The sequence below is a fragment of the Vicugna pacos genome, chromosome X (genome assembly GCF_048564905.1).
Source record: "Vicugna pacos chromosome X, VicPac4, whole genome shotgun sequence".
NCBI classification, from domain to species: Eukaryota; Metazoa; Chordata; class Mammalia; order Artiodactyla; family Camelidae; genus Vicugna; species Vicugna pacos.
Genome location: NC_133023.1, coordinates 82,229,818 through 82,256,763, shown reverse-complemented (window position 1 = coordinate 82,256,763; position 26,946 = coordinate 82,229,818). Strand labels below are relative to the sequence as shown.

Genomic DNA, 26,946 nt, shown 5'->3' with positions numbered 1-26,946 from the left:
GTAGCTTGTTAGATTTCTTCCCAGTCTTCTTCCACGGGCGTGCTTTCTCTCTCTACATTGGCTGTGCTTGATGTCAGGCTGTCATTTGCACAAACTGGACAGCACCAAGGAGAATTTGGTACAGTCAGTGTCTGAGGAGGCCCCCCAAACTTACTAGCTAATTTCTTAGTCTGCATTTCCCTTGAGAATACAAAAGCAGATACTCATTTGCTTTTTTCCCCCCTAAATGGGAATTTATTTGTATAAGACACTGATCTTCAACAAAATCACATCACTGATTTCTGATGAAACCTGTTATTAAAATATCAAATTATGTTAATCGCAGTATTTAGGTGCATCAGGTGTGATCTGAACAATTTAATATTGCAGCAATGAGTACCAGTTGTTAATGAGGATTGAAAATCATGATGCTTAGAACTGCCTTTAGGATGACCATGAAGGTTGTTTGACTACAGTAGAATAATTTCTAATAATTTATATCAGGGTAACTTAAGTGTGCACTTGATTATTTTTAAAATAATGTTATTGGTTCTAATAAGCAGTTGAGAAATTTTGTCCTTTTTTGCTTCTATATCCTTTAAAACTCTAATTATTTGGATTAACTTCTGTAATAACTCTTCTTTGGAATTTTGGCCATGGTATATATTCTGATAAAATTAGAGTTCTCTCTATTTATGAGTTTGGTTTTTTAAAAGAATCTTTAAATTCATATTTTATATTTTTAAATGTATTCTATTATGTACATGAATTGCATTATATGTTATATTACTGCACATATCCATTATCTAATAGTATCTAGGCTGAATGTTTGGGAATATGCTAGCTGAAGCACTTTTAAGAATCATGATTGAGAATGGATTGAATTAAGTATAATTGAATAATCCTGTATTTTTCCAAAAATTGTTTAGCATTACTCCATCATTTTTGATCTGCTTCTATTGTTAATTATTATTCTAAACTGTGCTTCTATAATCCCCATAGTCTATGATTAATTTTTTAGCTTTGATTACATGCACTTCATAAAAATTAATTTCCTATTACATACTTTTCTTATCTGAGTCTCATTTTAAAATTAATAAGATTCTAGTAATTTGCTATGTTAATTCAGCAGATATTCTATTTTTAGTTGTATCTATCATCACATCTTTAATTTTTATATTTCTGATAATCTTAGCATTTAACCTTTGTTATATACCCACAGTGCAGTACATGCGCTATAGAAAATACTTATTCCTTCTATCAAGAAGATGACAATTTGGAAGGTTATGAAATACCATTCTCTGGTGACTTTCTTTTTAAAGAAAAGAGTAGGCAGCTCTCTATATTGACTAGGTGATCTGTCAAGGTTTTTTCCAGTCCTCTGTGTCTGTATATCTGAGCATATTGATATATAGAAGGTATTTTCCAAATGCCTTCAAACAAAAGATAGGTTTTTTTTATCCTGTTATTTTAGTAACTATTTTCTTATTAGGTGAAATTTTCTGAAAGAGGAAAAAGGAAGGAACTAAATACCTTGATCCATTTCTAAATTATACAGTTTGGTTTCTAATCTTTAATCTTGGCTTATATGCTATAAATTTAAATTTAAATTTTGTGACTAACAACCAATGGTATCACTTTGCCCATTTAAAGTACCCATTCTTTGTTGTTTTTATCTGCAATCTTACCAGTAATGATAAGAATCTGCAGACTTAGGGAATATATTTGTGTTTTCATCAACTTTTGTTCATCCATATTAGCAAACATCTTCAGAAGTGAAAATTGCCCTTGCTCTGGGGAAGGACTATGTCTTACTCACCTCAGAAAGTAGATCTATTATCCCAAACAGGAATCCCTTCCAACTGGAGTGATTTGGGTAATGAGGTATTAGCTTGAAGTTCATTCACACAACTTAAAATTTTATAAGACACCAACCTGCCACTCCTCAGATTGGATTAACAATGTACTTTTTATTAACCAAGGTATTGAACAGTGTTAAACTGTGTATTTCAAAAGGTCCATAATTTGTTAATTTATTTTTCTTAGTTCTTTTATGTTACAATTTGTTTTAGGTGTTTTTTAATATATGGCTATTAACTGTAATAACCATTTAAAATTTTTGATGATTTTTGTGAAGCAAATCAGGTGCTTAAAAAGAGCTCAAATTCTTCTTGAGTAATAAAGCTGTGAAAATAGCAGTGTGTGTGTGTGCGTGTGTTAACCTTAGCACTTTCAGTGGTATTATATCTTAACTGAGCTGTTGCTTTACACAGAGGAGTAATGATTTTAATCTCATTTTAGCTTTTATTTATTTATTATTTATTTATTTATTTTTCTTTTTTCCTTTTAGTGGGGAGGTAATTAGGTTTTTATTTATTTATTTTAATGGCGGTATTGGGGATTGAACCCAGGACCTTTTACGTGCTCTACCACTGAGCTATACCCTCCCTCCCTCATTTCAGCTTTTAAATAAAAAGATAGTAGAATGATTAACCAATTTTCTTTTAACCATCTGCCAATCTGGTTACAATACAGTTGCATTCTTGAGGTTTATGTGACATTTATGAACACACACCTTGACAAAACATTTGAGTCCTTTATCTGTGACCTGTCACTGTTTGTGTACACACACACAGAGACATTGGTATGGTATACTTGTTTTTGTGATTTCTTCTTTATATAATATTGGTGATATGATTTTCCTAGTTTCATATTTATTTATTTATTTATTTTAGGGAAGACATAATTGGATTTATTGATTTATCTCTTTTGGAGGAGGTACTGGGGATTGAACCCAGGACCCTGTGCATGCTAGGCATGTGCTTTACCACTGAGCTATACCTGCCTCCCCCAGTTTCACTTTTGACCAGTTATTAGAGCATTGGAAAGACTTCTGTTGAAGAAGGGCCTCTCCGTAGCTTCTCTCCTGTCTGTGGCTTTTGTTTTTGGTATATAATACTCTGTGCTGGAGAAATTTGTGGGGGCTAACTTGGACTCCAGGCAGAGCTGGAATATGCTGAGAGGAAGCAAATAGCTAAGGAAAACTATGGTGTGAGCCGTCACCATGCATACCAGAGACTATACTACATGAATAATTTGATGTAGAGACACCCGTTCCAACCCTCAAGAAAGTGATTCCCTTGCTTATATTTCTACATAAATAATGTGGAAAATAACTTCACCCTGGGAATAATAGTCCTATTAAATTATCTTCACTATAAGCAATAACTTTTGAAGGAATCAAAATGAATCATGGTGATGAATGACGCCTGCTGACATGGAAGAGAAATTTAAGGATCGGGGAATTAGAGCTTTTGTGTTTGTGAATCTGCCAGCCAAGTTACCTTTAAGGATCATGACTGAGAAGTGGATTGAGATGAATCAAAATAGAGTAACTTTCTATTTTTCCAAAACTTTCATCTGGCCGGAATTTTATTAGTATTTTTAAGGGAGTGGAGACACATTTTTGAGGAGAGAAAAGTAATGATTTTGGCCATAGGCAAGTTATAATATTGTTTCTTAGAGTCTTAGAGTAACCTTCAGCCTCCTGACTTTGAATGATCATTTTCCTTTAGTCACCTTTCTATTGGATTAGGTAAAGGTGGTTTGTGAATTCTTTTTAGATCGTTAATATATTTAGAAGAGAACCTTTGTGCATCCATGTGGACAGTAAAAAGCAAATTTTTTTTTACATTTTTTATTGAGCTATAGTCATTTTACAATGTTGTGTCAAATTCCAGTGTAGAGCACAATTTTTCAGTTATACATGAAGATACATATATTCATTGTCACTTTTTTTTTTTTGCTGGGAGCTACCACAAGATCTTGTATTTATTTCCCTGTGCTATACAGTATAATCTTGTTTATCTATTCTGCATATGCCTGTCAGTATCTACAAATTTTGAAATTCCAGTCTGTCCCTTCCCACCCCCTGTCCCCTCGGCAACCAAGTTTGTGTTCTATGTCTATGAGCCGTGATCGTATAATGGTTAGTACTCTGCGTTGTGTATTCTATGTCTATGAGTCTGTTTCTGTTTTGTATTTATGTTCATTTTTTTAAAAAAGCAAAATTTACGCTTATTCTAGAGCATGTATTATGTTATCCTGATGTGAGTGCCATGAAAGTAGTTGTGTTTTAATTCTTTTTATTGGCTTAATAGGTCACTTTAGACAATTGTGTTGAAGTTGGGCGGATTGCCAACACCTACAACCTGACTGAAGTGGATAAATACGTTAACAGTTTCGTCTTGAAGAATTTTCCTGCATTGCTGAGCACCGGGGAGTTTCTGAAACTCCCTTTCGAACGCCTTGCCTTCGTGCTTTCCAGTAATAGCCTTAAGCACTGCACTGAACTTGAGCTCTTTAAGGCTACCTGTCGCTGGCTTCGCCTGGAAGAGCCTCGGATGGACTTTGCTGCAAAATTAATGAAGAACATACGATTTCCGCTGATGACACCACAGGAGCTCATTAACTACGTGCAAACCGTGGATTTCATGAGAACTGACAATACTTGTGTGAATCTCCTTTTGGAAGCCAGCAATTACCAAATGATGCCGTACATGCAGCCGGTGATGCAGTCAGACAGGACTGCCATTCGGTCTGACACCACGCATTTGGTTACACTAGGAGGAGTGCTGAGGCAGCAGCTGGTTGTCAGCAAGGAATTGCGCATGTATGATGAGAAGGCCCACGAATGGAAATCCTTAGCCCCCATGGATGCCCCGAGGTACCAGCATGGCATCGCCGTCATTGGCAATTTCCTCTACGTCGTCGGTGGACAGAGTAATTATGACACAAAAGGAAAAACGGCAGTTGATACCGTCTTCAGATTTGATCCTCGATACAATAAGTGGATGCAAGTTGCATCTTTAAATGAAAAGCGCACCTTCTTCCACCTAAGTGCCCTCAAAGGATACCTGTATGCGGTTGGTGGGCGGAATGCAGCTGGTGAACTGCGTAAGTGTGTGTGCATACCTAACAGAGAGACTGTTTTACCCCTAGACTCTTGTTAGATCATAGAATAAGCAGTTTTGTAACATCAAAGACCAAAAAACATAACTAGGATTTCATTTTAAACTATTTTTCTTAGAAAATATCAGACACAATCTGTATGCCTTATCTGGGCATATACTCTTGGCCACAGTACAAATTATATCTTCTAAATATGTCAGTATGTTGCAGAATATTTTATTTGTACAGTATATAAATGGTTTTCATCTTGAAATTTCAACTAAACAGTATATTCTGCTAATCTAAATTTGAATAGAATCTTGGACAGAAGTTTGGCTGTGTGTCCTCATTTTCCACTTTTAAAAGCCCACTTAATATTTTACTGAACAGGTTAAAACCCGTCCTTACAGAGCACTGAGTTTTATGGTTGCTTCTTTTACATAACCTGTTACTTATCAGAGGCCACATAGTAAGATGATTTTCTTTATCTACTAAGTGTTCAAAGTTTAATATTATCCAAAGTTTATTTATTGTGAGTATTATGATCTGTAACTACTAGTTAAAAGTCATTTTCTCTTGATGAAATACCAAGCAGTTTTCTTCCCTGTAAACTGATCTTGTCAGCTTTGTTACTTCATGGTCCCTTCTTGGTCTTCCTAATCGAAGGTCAGTTACGAGTACAGTTAACATAGAGCAAGACTTTGGTGACATAAATTAACGCTAATTTTGTTATTTTAGATAAATTGAAATCAGGTAGCTGTCCAAAAAGAAGTCAGGAAGACAGCATTTTATATTGTGCCTTACCTATCTTTTTTTAGCATCAATGGCCTTTTTTTCACCCATCTTCCTTTATGCTCTGGTAGGAAGAGAGTCCAATATTCAGACTCCATAAGGCTGGGGAAGTTTAAAATATTGGCATTGGCTCTGGATAAATTCAGAGTAATTACAAGAATCTTTTTCTTCAATATTCTAAATAATAAAAGGTAGTTTAATGGATTTGAGAATAAGCTGTTTATTGGAGACACAAAGAACTGCTCTCAGCTCTTATACTTGCCAGCTTATCTAGCCCTTCCTTCTTAGTGACATGGTCTGAATGTTACTGATGTTTCCTACCCACGGGGTTTTTTTGTTGTTGTTGTCACACTGGTGTTTTTTTCTTTTTTCTTTTTTTTTTCACGGGGTAAGGTAATTGGGTTTATTTATTTATTTTTACAGGAGGTACTGGGGATTGAACCTAGGACCTTGTGCATGCTAAGCATGTGCTCTACCACTTGAGCTATACCTTCCCCTCCTTGGTGTTTTTTCCTAAGGCCAGTGTTTCCAGATTGTTGGACTAGGTATCAGGATCATGAACCACACAGGTTTCCCAATATATTTTAATAATCAGACTTTTAAAAGCATTTGATGTATTAGTATCCTTAGTGTAGAACTGTCATCTCAGGTCTCCCCAGTCAAGCCACACACATTATTTTTATGTTATTATAATATTTTAAATTTATGGTAGTGACTCGGTGCCTTTTTAGAAAAACTGCTTGTGTAAGATCAGCTTTACGAGTCTACAGATTATAGGTCATCACTGCTGGTAGGCAGTGGTCATTTTGAACCTTCTCTCTAGGGAAATAGCTCCATTTTTCAGTCAGTGCTCACTTGACGGTATTATCACCCCTGTTAATATGTAGCTCTTAACGTTTTCAATGTATTGTTCCTAATATTAATTAGAGGCCTTATTCTTCTGAGAATTTATAATCTTTGGGCCAAGGAGAGCCATTACATAAAACTAAGGAGCTAGAGGCTTTCTTCTTCTGACTTGATCCTTACCCTGTCTGAGTTCTTGCCACATTGAACTCAATGGGGAACAAGAAATAGACTACCCTGTTGGGCCAGTGGCTCCCTTGCTCCTGACCTTCAGAAATCTACCTCTTTATCTCTTATTAAAAACAGTCTTCTGTGTTTCAGTTTGAAAGTGACAGGATACCAGAGAATCATGCTTTTCATGAGCTAGTCCTAAATTCATAACAACTGTTTGATTATATATAGGCTTTAAAGGCACAGTCGTCCAGAGCTTAAACAAGGATGATGATTAAAATATCCTAAAAAAAGACTCCCCCTCTAAATGATAAATATAGGTCCATTCTTATCTTAATTCATAACCTGCATTCTTCACAAATGTATGTATGATTATAATATAGATACAAACCCTCAGTACCAAAAAACAACTGTAATTCCATTTAGAGACCAGCTATTTGATATTTCTTTCCCTTTCAAATTATCCCCTATAATCTCTAAGTAACTAAACTTTTATAGAAAATGATTGCCTCCCTTAAAATCAGCATACCCAGCAAATCCATTCTGTACTAAATATTTTAAGTTAAAATATCTTGGAAGTTTTTTTTTTTTAAATCATGTGATTGACTTATTAAGTACACTCAAATTGAAAGTCTTGATTCCAGGAGAACCCTCAGGCTAAAAAGAGTCATTACGCAAAACCAAGAAGCTTCATTTTTTTTTTTGACCGCCCCACCCCTCTGAGTTCCTCCTATTTTATACCCAAGTGGGAATGTGAAGTAGACAGTCTTTGTCCTCTTCTGTGTTGTTGAGGGAACCAAATCTGATGTAACCCACCCTGATTACCTCCCAAGAGGAAAGTAGCAATGCATTCTTCTGAATTCTGTTTATAAACTTTCTCCTTGTATAAATAGGAAAAGTGTGTATGTCTGTTGCCCTTTATAATTTTCTTAGAACCATTATTTTTGCAGAATAGTAGATTTTTGTTCTAAAGAAACTCTTGTTTGTATTTCTTAATGTTCCAGCCAGAGGCTAGATTTTTTACTATTTCTCCTGCTCATACATATTTTTTAATGGAAACCCCCTCCCCCCACCGCACATTAAGATATGTCATAATAACTTGACATTCCCATCTTAAGTATGTTGACATATTTATATGCCTGTGTAAATAGAGAAGGGGGAAGGAATGGGTGTCAGGAAAAGGGGATTGATGGGAAAATCATTTAACAGTTTAATAGGTTCATTAGTACCAGTACATCATTTATTCTTCATACACACAATAACCATTGCCTGTAATATAATGATGGAAAGAATACAGTGGCAGCATTTGCATGACATTTTAGATCATATTAATGCATTTGGCCTTTTAAAATCTTTCCATGGAGTGTATGGACCCAAGCCCATAGTACATTAAAATGACACTACTGGTGGTGTGTGTGAGCCTGGCTTACTGCTGAAATAAAATTCCTTAGAAATGCTGCTTTCCTTTGACACTGGGTACAATGGGAAAGTAGGGAAAGCTTCGAGTAGCTGTCACTTAAGTGGAAAAAGGAGTCAGTTATTTCTGGCATCTTTCAAAATTATGTCATATAAGAAATCAATCTTTCATTGAGGTTTTCTGTATTGAGGAGAAATATGACAGCTCAGATATCTTTCACTCCGGTTAAATATAAATAAGCCAAATGTTACATTTTTCCAAAGTAATGTACAATAAAATTACTGAAATTTATCAAATGCCTCCATATCCTTTAACGGAGTTGCAGTTTCTTCATTAAGTAACACATTACCAACTGGCACATTAGTATTCTAGAGACCATCCCCTACTCTGTGGGAGCTATCATTGTCCAAAGGGTTTTCTTCAGGACTAATCTCTTTCCTAATCTCAAAGAACAAGTAAATTCCACATCATCCCTTGGGAACTATTCTGGACTCCAGTGGAATCATCTGAGAAAATCAGAATCCCTGATGAGATATGTGAAATAACCAACCTCTGTGTAATTCTTCATACCAGGCCACTGGACTACTGAAGATGATTCTCTAGAATAGGGATCAGAAAACTTCTATACAGGGCCAGAAAGTAAATCTTTTTGATTTTGCAGGCTGTAGGATCTCTATCACAATGAATCAGCTCTGCTGTTGTATTGCAAAAGCAACCATAGACAATTTGTAAACAAATGGATGAGGCTGTGTTCCAATGAAGCTTTATATATGAACACTGAAATTTGTGAGGGGAGAGTATAGCTCAGTGGTAGAGTGTATGCTTAGCATGTGTGAGATCTTGGGTTCAATCCCCCTTACCTCCATTAAAAAATAAATAAATAAATACATACATACATACATACATACATACATACATACCTAATTGCCTCCCCTATCAAAAAATAAAAAACAAAACAACACTGAAATTTGAATTCCATATAATTTTCATATGTCACAAAATATTCTTCCTTTGATTTTTCCAACTCTTAAAAATGTATAAACCATTCATGTTGTCATCTTGCAAAAATTTTATCATACAAAAGCAGATGGCGTACTGGATTTGGCTTAGAGGCTGTAGTTTGCCTGACCTCCCCTGTTCCAGATTTTCCCATTTCTCTCATTACCATTCCCACCTGTCATAGACTTGATGGAATCACTGCTTCGTGGCTCCAACTCCTGGCTTGCTCATCCCTTGCCCCTCCTCCTATCAATTTTGTTGGCACTAACCCACATCTCACTGCCTTGTAAATATGGAAAATAGAAGTCAGGGCATGTATATACACTTTTTAATTATATTATTCTATTTTAAAACTAAATACTATTGATTTTACTAGTAACAATAGAAATTCTGCATGGAGAGAGCTGAAGGTTGACAATGAAGATTAAATTATGGGAAAAGCTAAAGGAAATGGGCTATCTAGCTGGAAGAAAACAAGTCTAGAGATGATGAACTATTACCTAGTTGTTATGTTATTGGTGGCTAATAGCCATCTTACACTTTGGGGCTCCTGTGTGAGAAAGTAGAGATGGATTCTTATAACACCTATTAGAAAAAAGATGCAATTAACTAGAAGAACATTATCTTTCTACACAGGAAAATTTTAATAATTGTAAAGACTGAATAGCTGTTCAACTTCTAGCTCCACTGTAAAAAGAATAAGAGGAAACTAATGGAAACTGCATCAGAAGAGATTGAATTAGATGCAAGGGAAGGCTGTTACACTCTAGAAATCTCAAAATTCAAGGCAGAATTCTTCATTAAGAAAAACGTAGAACTATTGTAAAACCTATCTTTGATAGCAAATAGATGGAAAAGAAGGTCTCCACAAGTCTTTAAAGCCCTTTTCCTGATAAGATGTGTGATTAGACTACATTCTTGGGGGAGATGAGAAATTGGTTTAGCAAGTGACAGTGTCTGCAATAAACAGTACAAACTTTTCAAGTTAACCTAAAGCTCGTGCTTTTGACAAGAGCCCTCGTAACATCCCTATTTCTTTTCTGCCTTTTAATAAAGATCACATTTTCTATCTGTCTGGACTGTCACTGTTCTATTATTGAGGTTATAATAGATTGATATTTAAATAGGTTGAGGTCACTTCTCAGCTACTTTATGTTAAAGATGATAAGTTTATTAGTGAGAAGAAGTACCCCTAATAAAAATCTTAACTTCATATGATGCTGCCAGTCATCTTCTAATTAAGAACAGTACTGGCTGCAATGATATTGGGTATATACAAACCATTGGCTTTAATGTATAAATGCAGAAAAGTTATTGTCAGTGTCCATTTTTGTAGTGTGGGTATGAAGTAAAACAATAGGCATCAAAACATATACCAGGCAGTGTGCATACTTTCATTCTCAACTTAAAATTTTGCTTCATATCTGTAAACCTTTATTTCCTCTATGATGGATCAACCATGGGGGCCTAGAATCAAAATGTTTTTCTTTCTTGAGATTTTTTTTGATCTTTTCTTTCCACATATTCAGAGCAAAGAAATGGGAGAAATGTCAAATTAGAAAGATGTAATAAGAGACTAGAAGAAAAGGAATCCTAGTGATTTCTGCCATGACAGAAATGTGTTAATTATATTAAGTATCTAGTCTGATGTAACATGTATCAATGTATTAATGATTCATATTATTAATATAATCTCAATATTTAATATATGACCCCCCAAAGAATATCTCATACTTAGAAGTGTTTCAGTTATTGGATATTATTATTATCCCACCTAAAAGGAAAAATAACTAATTGCTAAATTTGAAATTATAAATCATTTTTAAATTCATTCATTCTTTCTTTTTTTTTTTTAAACAACAGCTACAGTAGAATGTTACAATCCAAGGACCAATGAATGGACCTATGTTGCCAAAATGAGTGAGCCCCATTATGGTCATGCTGGAACTGTGTATGGAGGTGTAATGTATATTTCAGGTAAACAATCGCAAATGCAATTAATGTGATACACAGACTTTTAACTATGTTGCCATCTTTCCATATGGTGTTAATAATAATAATCCAGAAAAATGAATAATCAAAATATAATTTGTCTTGATTTTAGAATATATTTTGTGTGTGTGCATTTGCATATGAATGCCTTTATTTTATAAGTTATTTTATAAGTTCATAAAACTAGCAGCAAACTAATCCTACTGTAAATACATTACTTAGAAGAAATTGGAAAGCTTTCAGCTTCTCCAGCTTGCCTTTCAGTCCCCATACTCTATACGCTAATAAACTCTGTACTCTAATAACCACCATTCATATTCTCTACAACAACATTTAATTCATTTTTATTTAGAATTTAGCTAAACTCTATGAGGAAATATATCATAATGTAACATAAAGCTCTACTGTGCATAAAGCTTACTTTCAATATACATATGATGCATAATAATGTTCATTCTCTCATTTAGTGCCACCCATAATATATGTTCCTCTTTTCCTTAGGATTATAATTAGGTTTTACTATGGTGTCATTGCATAAATAATTCTGTGCTGATTGCCTGTATTTTGGCCACAGGCACATATATTTTTCTAATAAAAAATTCTGAAATGGCTACAGTTTGTTCAGCGTCCCAGTAACAACTTTCATTCTCAAACTCTGGGTGTTCAAATCAGTATTCTGTGGAATTTAGAAAGGAGGCTTATTTTAGTGTAAAGTTCACCTCTGATACTGAAATTTTATTCTGTGAGTCAGGTTCTTACCATTTGGCCCTGATACAATCTGCCTTTGAGAGTTTTCCCCCTTTTGAAGGCCTGCCAGTGCCAGCAGTTACATTATTAAGAAACAAAGGTGTTAAGGTGATATTTGTGGTCTGAGTCTTTGAATACTGCCTTATGAAATCTGTAATCAAGAAGGATCAGTGAAAGGCCTGTAGCGTGTGATTGGCAGGTTTCTGAGCAACTACAGAATGGCTTATATTGAAAGAGCCATCCAGGAAATCGTATGCTCCACTAATCAATGATTTACACCATCTACCTATTTCATGTGTGTAGCTGCTATGCTGTTATAATGAGAGCTCCAAGTTCTCTGGGGGGAAAATGACATTTGAATTATTCTGGCGGTGCTTTGGCATAAATAGCATATATTGTACAAATGACCTTCCCAACCAAGAGTAGGATAGGAACCATAGCTGATTTTCAAACCAAAGAGCAATGTTTTGCTTGCTGGGAATTCATTGACGTACAGAAAAAATATAAAAAGCAGGGGAGAGGGGGAAACCAGTGATTGCCATCTGGTCACCAGACAGTGGAGCCTGAAACGATACGGCTGAAGATTAGTTTAGTTTTCTCCCTAATCTGCAGAAGATACAGTCTGCTACTTTCATTGTAGAGACTGATTTAGATGTGATCTAAGAATACACTTGTAGGTGATACGGACCCAGTAGGTAAAAAACAAATTGCTGTATATACAAAATTCCCTACATATTCAGCATTCTAATTCTTGAGCTTTTTAAACGTCCATGCCGATAGGAAAGGACATTACCTGCCTTCATTCCCGCCCCCCACCCAAATTCTACAAAATGAACAATTCGAAATATTCTTATAAGCTTGTGCAGTTGCACGACACTTGCAGCTTTTCCAAAACACTGATTTGTTTCAATTCATCGCCATAATCCTAATGAGATAACTAGAGTAGATATTATTATTTGAGAAGTGAGGAAATGGGCACCTAGCATTTAAAGTGACCTGGTGCTGTGCTCAGCACCCAGGGGGTGCCTGGGAAAGAGCAGCAGGAGTGAACGATGCTTTGTTGTTGGGATTTACTGTAAACCTAGCTCTGAAGGTGGTCAAAATATATTTTCATTCGATAAAGCCTCTTACATCCCATGGGTCTCTGAGAAACTCAGTAATATAAGCTATATTTTTGTTCCTTTGGAAGATGAAAATGATATTTTCTTTATTTTTAATCCAGAGAAAGTATGTATAGCGGGCCAACCTTTATAAGAACACAGTTGAGAGGCTATAAAATGCCATAATACGTGGCTAAAAGTGAATTATCTGTGACAGAGAGCCTTCTCTTCTGCAGTTTGATAATCATCTGTCGACCTCATGCCTATGATTTTCATTCTTTAGGAGGAATTACTCATGACACTTTCCAAAAGGAGCTCATGTGCTTTGACCCCGATACTGACAAGTGGATCCAGAAGGCGCCGATGACCACTGTCAGAGGTCTGCATTGCATGTGTACAGTGGGAGAAAGGCTCTATGTCATCGGTGGCAATCATTTCAGAGGAACAAGTGATTATGATGATGTCCTAAGCTGTGAATACTACTCACCTATCCTTGACCAGTGGACCCCAATTGCTGCCATGTTAAGAGGGCAGAGTGATGTCGGGGTCGCTGTCTTTGAAAACAAAATCTATGTCGTTGGTGGGTATTCGTGGAATAATCGTTGTATGGTAGAGATAGTGCAGAAATATGATCCAGATAAAGATGAATGGCATAAGGTTTTTGATCTCCCAGAGTCCCTAGGTGGCATCCGAGCTTGCACGCTCACGGTTTTTCCACCTGAAGAAACCACGCCATCACCTTCTAGAGAGTCCCCTCTTTCTGCTCCTTAAGATCATCCCTACAACTAAGATGCTGTAGTCCTATCTTTGCAACGTGTCATGAATTCTCTTCTTTTGCCCCCTCCCCCCTTAAGTAGTGTATGTTAGGATTAGCCTCCAGTAATTGATACCAATATTGGGAAAAAAAAAAAGACGACATTGATGTTATTTGTGCTGTTCGTTTGGCTTAGAGTGTTTATAAAGTGGTAACAAAACCATTCTGAAAATGTATCCCATCGAAGCTGATGTTTAACATACAAGAAAACAATTACAACAACAAAAAACCAAGGTATTGTCTGTCAGATGTTTCTTCAGTACTTTTCTGACGCTGTGTACTGGGTGTAAGGTATTTGTCATCTTACATTAGAAAGCCGAATAAACCAAGTTGAAGGTGGATTATAGTAAATGTGCAACTGTGCTAACTAGGCTTCAAAGTCAAAAGCTTTCCTTTCATCTTGGACTGTGCGATATCGAAGGGAGGCAGCCTGCTCCAACAGAAAACACTAGATAAAAGGTTGCCAACTCGCATGAGCTACCTCCCTCTTTTCATGAAGTATTTTTGACACGTCTGTCAACCCACCTGTCGCTGGGGGTGCATTGAGAACATATAAAGTTTCTTAGACACACAGGAGAAATAAGAATTGAAATTCACCAATATTAATCTTTTTAAAAAAAAACAGCATGACCCCTCTACTTGTAGACAAGGGTTTGGGGTTTTTTAAGTGTGTATAAATACATACACACATATATCAAATGGAAAATTTTAAAAGTTGAGTAGCACGTCAAATATATACGAAGAAAAGATTTTAAATTTCTTCCAAAAAGCAGCTGCCATTAAAAATGGGAATTCAGTATGCACATACTGAGTGCATGTATGTAGAATCATACTGAATTTAGGTGGGTAAGGGCTAGAAATTTTGAGCCACTAAATTTGTCATTTGACCAAATGTTTCCTTCCAAAACTGTAATCTAGACCTTCTCCTTTGCTGTTGAGATAACTTACATATTATATGTATTCTGTATACTCAGTTCATAAGATTATTTAGCACAAAGTATCGCAGTTTCACCCAGTGAGCTGCTTTTGCTCAGTGAATTCAACTTCCATGTTTTATCTTTTTTTGTTCAATAAAAAACATTTAATGTCGGTTTGGTTTGAGGTATCCTATTATTGTCTGACTTGACTTCCTTTTATTAATTATCTTTTTTTTTAATATGGCAAGATGCAGGTGATCAGGATTTAAGAGTACTGAGCAGCTTGAATTAATGAATCCTAATTACTTTCATTCAAGGAAGAAAACAATTTGACCAGGTTTAGCCTCATTGATGTGCACTCGTGGGTTGTCTTTGAGGAGGCAGTTTGTGGAAGATGCTGATTGGCCCCTCGCCATCCCCACAGAGTAATATGTCCAAACCGCAAGAGCAGTGAGATTTCTGAGGTCGAGTTTGCTGATCTTCGAGAAGATCCATCTTAGAGCCTAATGAGATGGGATGGTATAAAATGACCTAAGAGATGTGTTCTTAACTGAGGATTATAAAGGAAATATGTTTCTGTAAAAGACTGTTTGATAATCACCTTAGGGCCCTATGCCTGAGCTTTCCTACCTTATCTGTAAATGACCAGATTAAACTGAACCAAAATTTTTGAGTTATTCCAAACAACTGGAGTGTCACCAAATGAGTTACCTGGTAGGTAATTGGCAGTGCAGATGTCACAACCTCTGTCTTGAGTTCATGTAATGAAGAAAACAATTTTCCCATCAGTGGTCCTTCTGAATGTTAGGAGAAGCCTGGGATAAATTTGAAAGACCCTCTTGGGCAAGTTTATTCTGAAGTCACAGCAACTGGTCATGTGATTTCAGTTCTCCAGTTACAGGCAGAACAGACTCAGCCATTTGCACATAGTTGACACCTGCCTGAAAACGGGAGCGTGTACCGGACAGACTGATGGTCCCACCACAGTCTGTATGGGTGTTCCTGGGCAAGCAGCTCTCCTCCAGGCAGCAGAGAGCCTTCCTGTCTTGTAGCCTCTTCTAACTAACCTCTTGGGACCTCAGAATCCTCTCCTTTCAATTACCAGGAAAAAAATGGAGCATTGCAGGTGTGAAAGCTGTGGTGGCTTGAAAGAGGCACGCATCCCTTCCACGCACATTCTCCTCGCCAGAAGTCAGGCCTGTGGCCAAGTGTAAACATAGAGGGGACCGGAAAATATCAGATAGCCACGCGCCCAGAGAGGAGAAGAAATAGGCTTGGTGATCTGTTCGCAGTTGGCCACGGAATAACACAAAGCACCCCGTTGTGTTTGACAGCTTACCTTTTCTGCCTCCATGCCACGTGTTATTTAGATTAGCAATTAATGTCCCACAAGTGCTGTTATTCAGCAATTCTACCACCTGGTAAATTATTACACATTTTCCTTCACAGTGAATTAACGATTTTTCTTGGTAAAAAATACCTGCCAGTCATTGGTTCGCTTTCCAAGCGTTTCCTACATTTACCTCTTTTAGGTTCTTGTTCTACTTGAAAAAGGAGGTATAGAATCCATGAACTCTCTAGAGGTTCATAATTTCCCTTCCTGGTCAGGGTTGGTAGAGTCAGAATGATGAAAGAAAAAAGCTACTTTGCCTGTTTCTAGAATTGTTAAAAATTCATCTGATAATCAAGTTTTGCCCTGAAAAGTGAAATGATGCCCTGAAACTGTTTTCACTCTAACACTACTTTTCGGGGCATATATAATATATATATTATGTATAATGTTTATTTGGGAGTTGCTAAAATAATTCCCTCCCATTAGCCCTTGAGAGAGAGCCCCTACAGGGAAATTACGTGGTGTTTTATTTAACTATTTTGACCGTGTGACTTTTTTTTTTCCCATTTCAAGGGCCTTTGTGTATTTTCCCCCCAAGTACAGTAAGCAGACTCCTGTGTGGAAAGTTGGCTCTGTCTCTAATTTTATTCTTGGCTCTTATGTCTTTTATATTCAAGGCTCTAGACCTGAGGTTTAGTCCCTTCCACATCAGAGAGCTCTTGGGGTATGTGGGAAGGAAAGCCAATGTGAAACAAGTTCACAAGGATTAAGGAACTTTTATTTTAAATTGATCAGATCATGCAGTATTTAAAAACTCTTGGTGGGGTGAGGGTATAGCTCAATGGTAAAGCGCATGCTTAGCATGCATGAGGTCCTGGCTTCCATCCCCAGTACCCCCCACCAAAAACAAACCTAATTACCTGCCCCCCAATAAATAAATAATCTAAAATAAAATACTCTGTAACCATCAGAGAGACTAGGATGGAATATTTAACAAGACTTCCCAAAAATCTCAGTATATCAGACTTTTTACTGCAAGAAACAGAAAGCCCCAACTCTAACAATAAGGAAATGTGTTTTCTCACAGAGCTGCAATGACCACTGGAGGTAAAGGAGGCCCCAGGAATGATGTAATTAGCTCAGTGTCATCTAACACCCAGGTTGGTTCCCCGCCCCCATATCCCCACTCTGTTTGCAATAGCATTTGTAAACACTGTTTTGCCAGTAGCATCCCTCGTTCGCACCCAGAGAGGGAGAAAACCTCTCCCTCAGCCACGGAATTTAAGTTCTCCTCAGTCTGATGGAGCCAACTTAGGACATAGGACACTCGTGGACATGTTGCTAAGGGAATGCCATGCATGGATTGGCTTAGACTAACAATCTGCTGTGAAATCGTTGTTGGGGAATGAACTATAATGCCTCCTCACTCTGGAGGAACAAGAGGGAAACATGGAGAATGAAATTTAGCTAATTGGATTTCCTTGCTTCAGTTTGTCCATAATCAGCCCGGGCTTTTTCTAGATTCACGTTTTTCCAAGTCTGGTTCACAACCTATTAGTACAGAAATTCTCAAAGTCTGGTCCAGGCACCCTGGTGTCCCTGAGACTCGTTCAGGGAATTCATGTGGTCAAAACTATTTTCATCATAATACTAAGCTCTCATTCACTCTCCTTCTTGCACAAGTGTATGGTGGCATTTTCCAGAGGTCGAAGGACACACGATGATGCCAGTGCTCGGTCAGGTAATCAATGGGATATGAATTTGTGTACTCTTGTATTTCAAAAACTCTCATTGTTCATTTTGAATACAGTAAATATGAGTAGCTATAACTGACATACACAAAACCTCTTCGGTGTCCTCAAATTTTAAGAATGTAACAGAGCCCTCAGATTTAATAGTTTGAGAATTTCTGTGTTTGTTCTAAGATCAATTTTAGCAACTGTTTTTTTTACAGAAACGGAATTAAAAATAGAGTGCACTGTACATCATAAATTTATTGTCTTGTGAATTTTTCTTTTGCTTATGTATATGTGTGTTTTTATATATACACATACACACGTATTTAATCAAAAGAAAAAACTCACAAAACAATATGTGTGTGTGGTTACAATATGAATAATACGTTCTAATGTGGGACCCGATCAAAAATGGTTGAAAGCACTGCTCCCTGGTCCCTGAGCTACTCCATGTGACAAAGGCCCTCTTCCCTCCATTCCCACCAATGCCAGGGAGCACACTCAAGACTCCTGGGTTATTTGAAGTCCTGACATCAAAGAGCAAGGCCCTCACAGATACATCACCTAAGGTCTGATTTCCCAGGTTGCACATCTTATCTGAAAATCCACCTAGTCCTTCCATAGTTAAACCCAGGCAGCCCCAACCACCTGTAAGTTCTCTCCTAGCCTTGTAGGAATTTGCACGATGAAACACATTAGAAGAGAACACTTACTCCGAATGCACCGTATGTGGCACTCAATCACGGCAGCAGGCCAGGATTCTGATTCCTCATACAAATCTCTTTATTAAGGCATTTCTCAAAAGAAACAGTAGCTCTAATAGGCATTCGTAAATATGAAAAGAAAAAGCCATAGACACCAAACTGGGACAAAATTGAGCAAAAGTGAGCTTTTAAAAATATTTCTTAAGGTAGGCAAAGCTACTGAAACAAACAGACCCTCCAAATAATGGCTTAGACTCTCCCTGGTTACTTCTTAGCCGTGTACCTGTCAAGCCCAGTGCTCCAGGTTTGAGGGTAGCTCTCCTCCAGGCTGCCCCTCAGGAGTCTGGTCTTCTGTCTCTGACTTCTCAAATAGCCATGATCCTCTGCATCCCAGGGAGCACCAGTAGGGGAGGAGGGGATAATTGAGGAGCAACTGAGAGGATTTGCGGGCCAGATTTGGATGTGGTGCAGAGAACTTCCCACACGACTTTCAAGGAAGCTAGGAAATCCAATTGAAGGTTGGACTCGAAAAAAAGAGAGCGTTGTGGCGAAGCCCTCGCAGACTCTGCCACAGCGAAAGTCTCATCGCTTTGATTTAAGAGGCAACTTGTTGCCAGGGAACTGGCAGAATCTCCTGCAGGTTCTGTCAGTCAAAAAGATCTCCTGGGGGTGGAGATGGTGTAGTCAAGAGAGAGAATAGATTGCTTTTGCAGGTATCAATTAGGGAGCCGCATCTGCTGCGACTTCAGACTCTGAGGTCAGGCTAGCAGGTGCAAGAAAAGCTGGTGAAGTTTCCTACTGCTCAGCGCTGGGTGAACTCCGAAAGCCCAGGGCCAGAGCATCAGAACCTCCAGGGACTGTGGGCTCTGACCATTCACTGTGAGTCGTTAACCTCTTATCTGAAGTGGAGAATCAAGAGCAAAATTCAGGGAGAGACTGAGTGCGCTTTGCTTCTTTTTTGTAAGAGAAAAACTCCAAACTCATCATTATGCACCAGGATGGGTAGCGAGAAATTTGTTACGAATTATCAAAGCAGGGCCTAGACCACATGGAGGAGGGTTTCAAACAGGAGGCTTTTGGTCGCTCTTGCAGAGGAAACCCCCCCATCTCGAAGATGGGCTAGGGGAACATGGGAAGGTGCTCAAAAGCTGGGCCAGGTGAACTCCTGTGAGACTCAGGGTTCTGTGACATTGTCATATTTTTTGACAGCTTTCTCCCCTCTTGCTTTCTGAGGTTCCCTGTACTTGGACTCACTCATTCATTTCTACTCAGCGGTGTGCAGATAAATATTTTAATGACCTTGGCTGATGGTACTAGTGGTACTTTGACTAAGACACCAGCCATCTCCACTGACCCCTTCTTCACACCATCACCGCCACTGGGATCAGTAGCTCTGACTCGCTTCCTCAACCACTTGAGCCAAGAAATCTGTTCAATATCCTAACACCACAAAGGGAACGTGGGCTTCATGTGGCACCACCCCACCAACAGAATACATAGCAGATCTCAAATAATGTCATGAGAATGTAAGAGATATCTGTGGTTTTCTAGTGCTTTTATAGAACTTTGAGAAGTATATATTCAAATGTTTTTCTTTCTTTTTTTAAAAAAATTTTTCTTGTTGTTGTTTGAGTTTTTCTTTACAAGTAAAACTGTCCCTCTTTGTAGATAACCTGATTGTTCACACAGAAAATTTCAGGGACTCTACAGTGCAACTACTAGAACAAATAACTGAATTTAGCAATGTCATAGGATCCAAGGTTAATATAGAGAAATCTAATATATTCGTATATACTAGCAGGAAACAATTGGAAAATGAAAAATTTAAAAATCCCATTTATAGCAAAGCCAAGAAACATAATATAACTAGTAATAAGTTTAACCAAAGACGATCAAGACCACTCTGATGAAAACTATAAAACATTGCTGAGAGAAATTAAATTAGATGAGACCAAAATAATTGGAAAGATATGCCAGGTTCACAGATTGAAGACGCAAAATTGTTAAGATAGCTATTGTTACCAAATTGAATTCTAGATTCAAAGCCGGCGAGGTCAACATCCTGGCAGGTCCTAGTGAGTTGTGGGAGGGGCCCCTCCGGGGAGCAGCGGATGGGAGGTGCGCCTGCGCCGGGGGCGGGGCTGCTCTCAGAGCAAGGTAGAGGCTGCCTGTCACCTACTGGCCTTGGAATGTGGCTCCGCGAGATAGAAATATAATATGAGCCCCAAATGCCAGCCACTCCATATGTGTAGTTTTTAATTTTCCAGCAAGCACATTAAAAAGGGGAAATTATTTTCAATAATATACTTATTTAAACCAACATTTCCAAAATCTTATCACTTCCATACGTGATCAGTATTTGCAATTACTAACGAGGGAGTTCTACATTATTGGAGATCCGGTATGGATTCTACCCTTAAGGCAGACCTCAGTGCATTCCAGGTGCTCAACAGCCACATGTCATCAGCAGCGGCCCCACTGGAACAGCCCCCTTTTAAGTGATATCTTCTACTGTTCTCTAGTTTTTAGTTTTTTTTTTTTTAATTGAAATATAGTCAGTTACAATGTGTCAATTTCTGGTATACAGCATGATGTTTCAGTCATACATATACATATATTCATTTTCATATTCTTTAAAATTTTCATTACAGGTTACTATAAGATATCGAATATAGTTTCCTGTGCTATACAGTAGAAACTTGTTGTTTATCTATTTTATATATAGTAAGTAGTATCTGCAAATCTCAAACTCCCAACTATCCCTTCCCATCCTCTTTCCCCCCAGTAATCATAAGTTTGTTTACTATGTCTGTGAATCTGTTTCTGTTTTGTAGATAAGTTCATTAGTGTCTTTCTTTTTTTTTTTTTAGACTCCACATATGAGTAATACCATATGGTATTTGTCTTTGTCTTTCTGGCTGATTTCACTTACTGTTTTTTTAAGTTGAATTATAGTAGATTTACAATGTTTTGTTAATTTCTGGTATACAGCATAGTGATTCATTTATATATAGTTTTATTTATTTATTTATTTATTTATTTATTTAGTGGGGGGAGGGGAAGGTAATTAGGTTTACTTATTTATTTAGTTTTAGAGGAGGTACTGGGGATTGAACCCAGGACCTCATGCATGCTAAGCGTACACTCTACCACTTGAGCTATACCCTCCCCCCTTTTTTATATGTAGTTGTTTTTTAAATCAACTTTATTGAGGTATGATTGATGTCCAAAAGCTGTACGGATTTAATGTATGATGAGTTTGGAGGTCTTCCCCTGTGGGTCCTGAAAGATCAGAGACTCCCTCTGCCATGTTTGTGTGGCTTGCTCACCCTGCTTGATGCAGACTGTGGATTGTGAGGGTATCAAAATAACAAGATCATAGAGACCTCTTTGAGCCCCTTAAGATGTGAGGTTTTCTGCTGTGTGTTCTGGACCCACAGGTAGGAACATCCACCTTCCTATGTTATCATCCCTCGAAGAGATTTTTAAAATAAGTTCCCCCTTTTGTATGCAGTTTTGAGGAGAATGTTTTGTCTAAAATTTCCGTTTCAACAACAGTTAAGGTGATGCCTCTGGGGGTCCCTCAAGCAGAGAGACTCCCTCAGCAACATCTCATTGCTTGGCAATCTTTAAATAACTGTCCACAACTAGCCCCTAGGTCGGGCCAAATGACCTTCCTCTGGGCAGCCTTCACATGCGTGTGATTCCTCTGCAAAGTTATAATACAAATTCCTTCCGCGTGATGGTGTAAAGATCCGCCCCCTGCCCCACGTTATGTTTTCTTGTGAGAGTAAAGAATTCGTAGTTTGTAATGCTGAGTAATCCTTTGTGGTTAGTACCTGGCCTGCATTACAGAATTTCAGCTCTCTCCCCACCTGCTGCCCATCAGTTACCTTAATTTGTGTAACAAGGACCTGCACTCCTGACCTGGTGTCTAGCCCCTGGCCCTCTAAACAGGGAGCTGCCTTCCCAAGAGGCCTTCTGCTTCTCCACTTTTTCTTTATTAGAAATCAGCATCTCAGCTGACTTCCTTCCTCGAACCCCGTCCAACCTGTCCTTCTGGTTAAATGTGTGCCCGATTTTTCTGTCCGCCTGTGGGTCCTCCAGACTTGCACTGACCTCCTGCTGTTAATCTGCTTCTCCTTCCTAGTATCTGCCCTTAGGACCAAATGACAACCATAAAGGCCTGGGAAACGAAGCACACCGCAATTCTAAATGATTGGGAGCTGTGTGTGCTGGGGCCTCAAAGCATTTAAAAATGAATTTCCTTCCTTTCTGCCTCCGCTGCCGCCATGACGCCGGAGAAAAAGCTTGTGGTGACGGGGCGGGGGCGGGGGGAGGTGTGCAAAAAAAGAAACAGGTTCTGAAGTTTACCCTTGACTGCACCCACCTTGTGGAATGCATCACAGATGCTGCCAATTTTTGAGCAGTCTCTTCGGGAGAGAATCAAAGTAAACGGAAAAGCTGGAAATCTTGGTGGAGGGGTTGTAGCAATTGAAAGAAGCAAGAGCAAGATTACCATCACTTCTGAGGTGCCTTTTTCCAAAAGGCATTTGAAATCTCTCACCGGAAAATATTTGAAGAGTAAGCTACGTGTTTGGTCATGCAGAGTTGCTGACAGCAGAGAGAGTTACGAGTCGCGTTCCTTCCAGATTGAGCAAGTTGAGGAAGAGGAGGAAGATGAGGATTAAAATTCAGTTATCTGGAATATTTTGTATGAGTTTTTGAGTAAAACTGGGGAACCAAATAGAAAAAAAATTCACTTCCTTGGTTTATTTTCCTTGGTAGACTTTCCTCTAGCGCCACCTGAAGTCACATGGTCACCGAGGGTGGCGGCTCCCTGACCAATGTCTCCCTATGCTGTGATCTTTTCATGACAGAGCCCCCAGCCCCTTGTCCAGCTGACCCCTCTCTGGACAGCCTCCTCAGCTCTTAAAGCAAGGCCTGCAGAAGGTCTCAGGGGCTCAAGGGAGACTGTTGGGCACCATTTGACTAGGAAGACCCACACCTGGGCTGGCTCCTGGTGCCACACAGGTGCTAATGGTCAAGGCCAAGGCATCAGAAGCTTCTGTGAACTGAAGCAGAACCTGGAGCCTCTCTGAACCTTTCACATCACGTGCCTACCCTGCCCCCCATTGCCCAAATTTGTAGTACTTCGAGGATGCGCAGATCAGATCCTTCCTAGGACCAGATCTGAGCCGGAGGCAGTTCTTATTCAGGAGGCAGCGGGACTTCCATACCCCTCTAAAAGAAACCCCGTCTTGTTTGGAGAGCAACATAGAATGTGAGTGGCCCCTAACCATTAGGTTACACGTTCCCAGGAGTGCAGCAGAGTCTGATACAGGTGTAGATCTGTCAAGAGGACCGATTCCCACAGGAAGGACAGCCGAGGGCAGCGCTGCTGGGGATGTGGCCTTTAGGCACCTGGGAGCCCCACCTCTCTGACCAGGGTGGGTCTGGTGCGAGAATAAGAAAGGAATTGATCCTCAACGGGTCTACAAAGGAGGGCCTTTGGTAGGGGAAACACACCTGAGTCAGGAGATGGAACAGAATGATCACACATCATGCTAGGACATCCCATCTATGTTGCCGGTGTCCAGGATCTTGTCCCTTGCCAGAAAGAATTCAAAGATAAGACACAGAGGTTAAGAAAATAAAGTGAGGATTTATTCAAGGGATGGATAGTACACTCTCAAGGGAAGAGCGGACAGGCTCAGGTGAGCAGCAGCCCTCAGTTTTTTTGGCAAGCTGGTTACATAGGGTGTAAAAATGAATGGGCGGAATATTCATTGGGGAGGGAAGTGTTTGGGGTCATATTCCCTGATTTTCACCCCAGATCCACCTTCCAGAAAGGAGGAGGGATTTTCGTCCTTATTTAGTCTGGATTGGAAGTGTCATGGCGTTGGTGCATGATGGGCACTTCTGACCTGCAAGGCTAATTTAATTGAAATGAGGGCATAATGAGCAAATGAGTTCCATTCGGACACTGGAAATTCCTGCCTTTTCTCACCTTTCTTTGTCAGCCTCTAGGCTGCTCATCACCCCAAAAGGCGTGACCACTTATCAGCCCAGAGGTTCCTGCTTTTCTTTCTCTGCCCAGGGACCCCTGGTGCTTACATGATGTATGCTTTCCTGCAATTGGCCCGTGCCCCTCCTTTCTGCCTAATTCCCGCCATTTGGTCTGTGCCCCCCCTTTTCTGCTCATGTCTAGCTACCTGCCTGCTTTAACAATGACACGTCATGCTAGGGGACGCCATCCACTCTGTGCCTGTGTGCGGAACAAAGTGGTGCTGAACGCGAAGGAAAACCACAAACGCACTGGGGTACAGGCTGTCTGTGACCAGGCTCTGCTCTTACTGGGCCAATGACCTACATCTCTCCTTTTAAAGGCCTCTCTTTCTTGCCCGAATTCTCACTCTCTGGTGCTGGATGTGAATGAACTCAGTCTCGCTGTTTGGTTTCTTTCCATGGCCCTACCCACTGGAGTCAGACTGTGTTCGCCCAGCTCCCTAGGTGGAATGGGTGGGGCCCACCAATTCCACTATACAGAGGGAGGGAAATAACAAGATCCTGCCTACCCTCACTGGTGCCTCCTGGTGGGTCTAATGTAGAAGGTGGAGCTTTTGCACTCTGGGCTTTCTAATTCAAGTACTCTGCTTCCAGAGGAAAAAAGTAATCATTGCCTCAGAGGACTAAATCAAAAGCCAGTCACATGAAGGTATAAATGAAAGGAAAACCACCTTGGGGTAGCCCACTTTTTCCTTCCTTCCTTTTATGGTGGTGTGGGTGGAGGTGGGGGGTGATCCTATTTTTAATATGAATTAAAGAGTTTTAGAGATTTCCTCATGGAAATCTTAAATTTTCTTTCTTTTTATTAAAAAAAATTTATTTATTAATTTTCAAATCTGAGCTCTTGACTTTTATTCTTGCCATTGGAACTTTTTTTCTTTTTTCTTAAAAAAATTCTTTTTTTTAATTGAGGTACAATCAGTTACAACGTGTCAATTTCTGGTGAATAGCACAATGTCCCAGTCATGCACATACATACATATATTCGTTTTCATACTCTCTCACTAAAGGTTATTACAAGATATTGAACATAGTTCCCTGTACTATACAGAAGAAACTTTTTTTTAATATCTATTGCCATTGGAACTTCTAAACCTCCAAATAAACCCCCTACCCACCAACAGTCACTTCCCATTCCCCTCCCCCAAACCCCCTGACAACCACCAATCTGTTTTCTTTCTTTCTATCTTTCTTTTTCGGTGGATGTACTTGGGATTGAACCCAGAACCTGGTGCAGGCTAAACTTACGCTCTACCACTGAGCTATACCCACACCCCATCATCTGTTTTCTGCTCCTATTTATTTGCCTCTCTTAGATTTTTCATGTAAATTAAATCAGACAATACGTGGCCTTTGGTGTGGGCTGCCTTCTATTGCTGAGATGTTTTTGTTGTCATTATTGTTTCGTGTTGCAGCACGGGTTGGCAGCTATTTCATTCCTTTTCGTTACAGAAGAGTATTTCATTTTGTGGACACAAACCAGATTGTGTTTATCCATTCATTAATTGATGAAGATTTGGGTTATTTCTACCTCTTGGCTACTGTGAATAATGCTGCTATGAACATTTGGGCATGAGTTTTTGTGTGGATGTTTGTTTTCATTTCTCTTGGGTATATTCTAAGGATGGGATTTTGGGTCACATGATAATTCTGTGTTTATCTCTTTGAGGGACTGTCAAACCCTTTCCTGGAATTAATTTTGATGGTAGCAGTTTTCTTTTCCTGCTTCAGATAAGTGTTTACTTATATGGATTAGATAATACAATAACTATTTGAGAAACAATCACTGGATATAATTGGGGGTTGACTTTTCCCCCTCTCCCTTCAGATCAGCATTTATTTATATTGATCAGACCTCATCAGTACTTTGTCCAGGATCAAATATCATTGGAATGAATTTTGATGGTGACCAAGAGCCTATGATTTCCCTTGGGCTCTCTTCTTGTCAGTTTCTTTGCCAAATCCCAGCCTCAAGACTTGCCCTTTTTCTAGTCCCCGTCCGTCCCTTTACGGCTCCATTTCCCCCTCCCCCTCCCCACAAGACTAGGTTCTATGACTTGGCGTCCATTGACCACTTAACTGTCTGGTTTAAGCAGTGTCTAAGCCCTGAAAACTATTCTCTGGGGGCTGAACATACACAGTCCATGTTTAAAAATGTGGAAAGCGAGAAAGGAGAAGCAGGAGGGGAGCCAGAGAGCACAATGAACTTGGTCCCATTATGTGACTTAAAAATTAGAATGAGCTGAAAGTCTCAGCTTTGAAATAAAAGAGGAAGAAAATTCACCTATAAAAGCAGTTGGTCCACCATATATTTAGAGCCTTGAGGCTCATGATCTTGTATGATAATTAGTCTCTCTGCATCCAGCAACAGTCTCTGCTACGC

The 26,946-nt window shown here is 39.0% G+C and overlaps 1 protein-coding gene across 6 annotated transcripts in view; it reads left to right on the top strand.

Moving 5' to 3' along the window:
- The window catches only part of KLHL13 (kelch like family member 13), a 159,928-nt gene extending 145,035 nt beyond the window's left edge, over positions 1-14,893 (top strand). For all 6 annotated transcript variants that reach the window (XM_072955699.1, XM_072955701.1, XM_072955700.1 and 3 more), the window contains 3 exons: positions 4,140-4,935; positions 11,015-11,128; positions 13,274-14,893. In XM_072955699.1, coding sequence (XP_072811800.1) covers positions 4,140-4,935; positions 11,015-11,128; positions 13,274-13,761 — 1,398 coding nt within the window. In that variant the 3' untranslated portion in view covers positions 13,762-14,893. The remainder of the gene's footprint in view (positions 1-4,139; positions 4,936-11,014; positions 11,129-13,273) is intronic.
- The last annotated feature ends 12,053 nt before the right edge of the window (positions 14,894-26,946 follow it).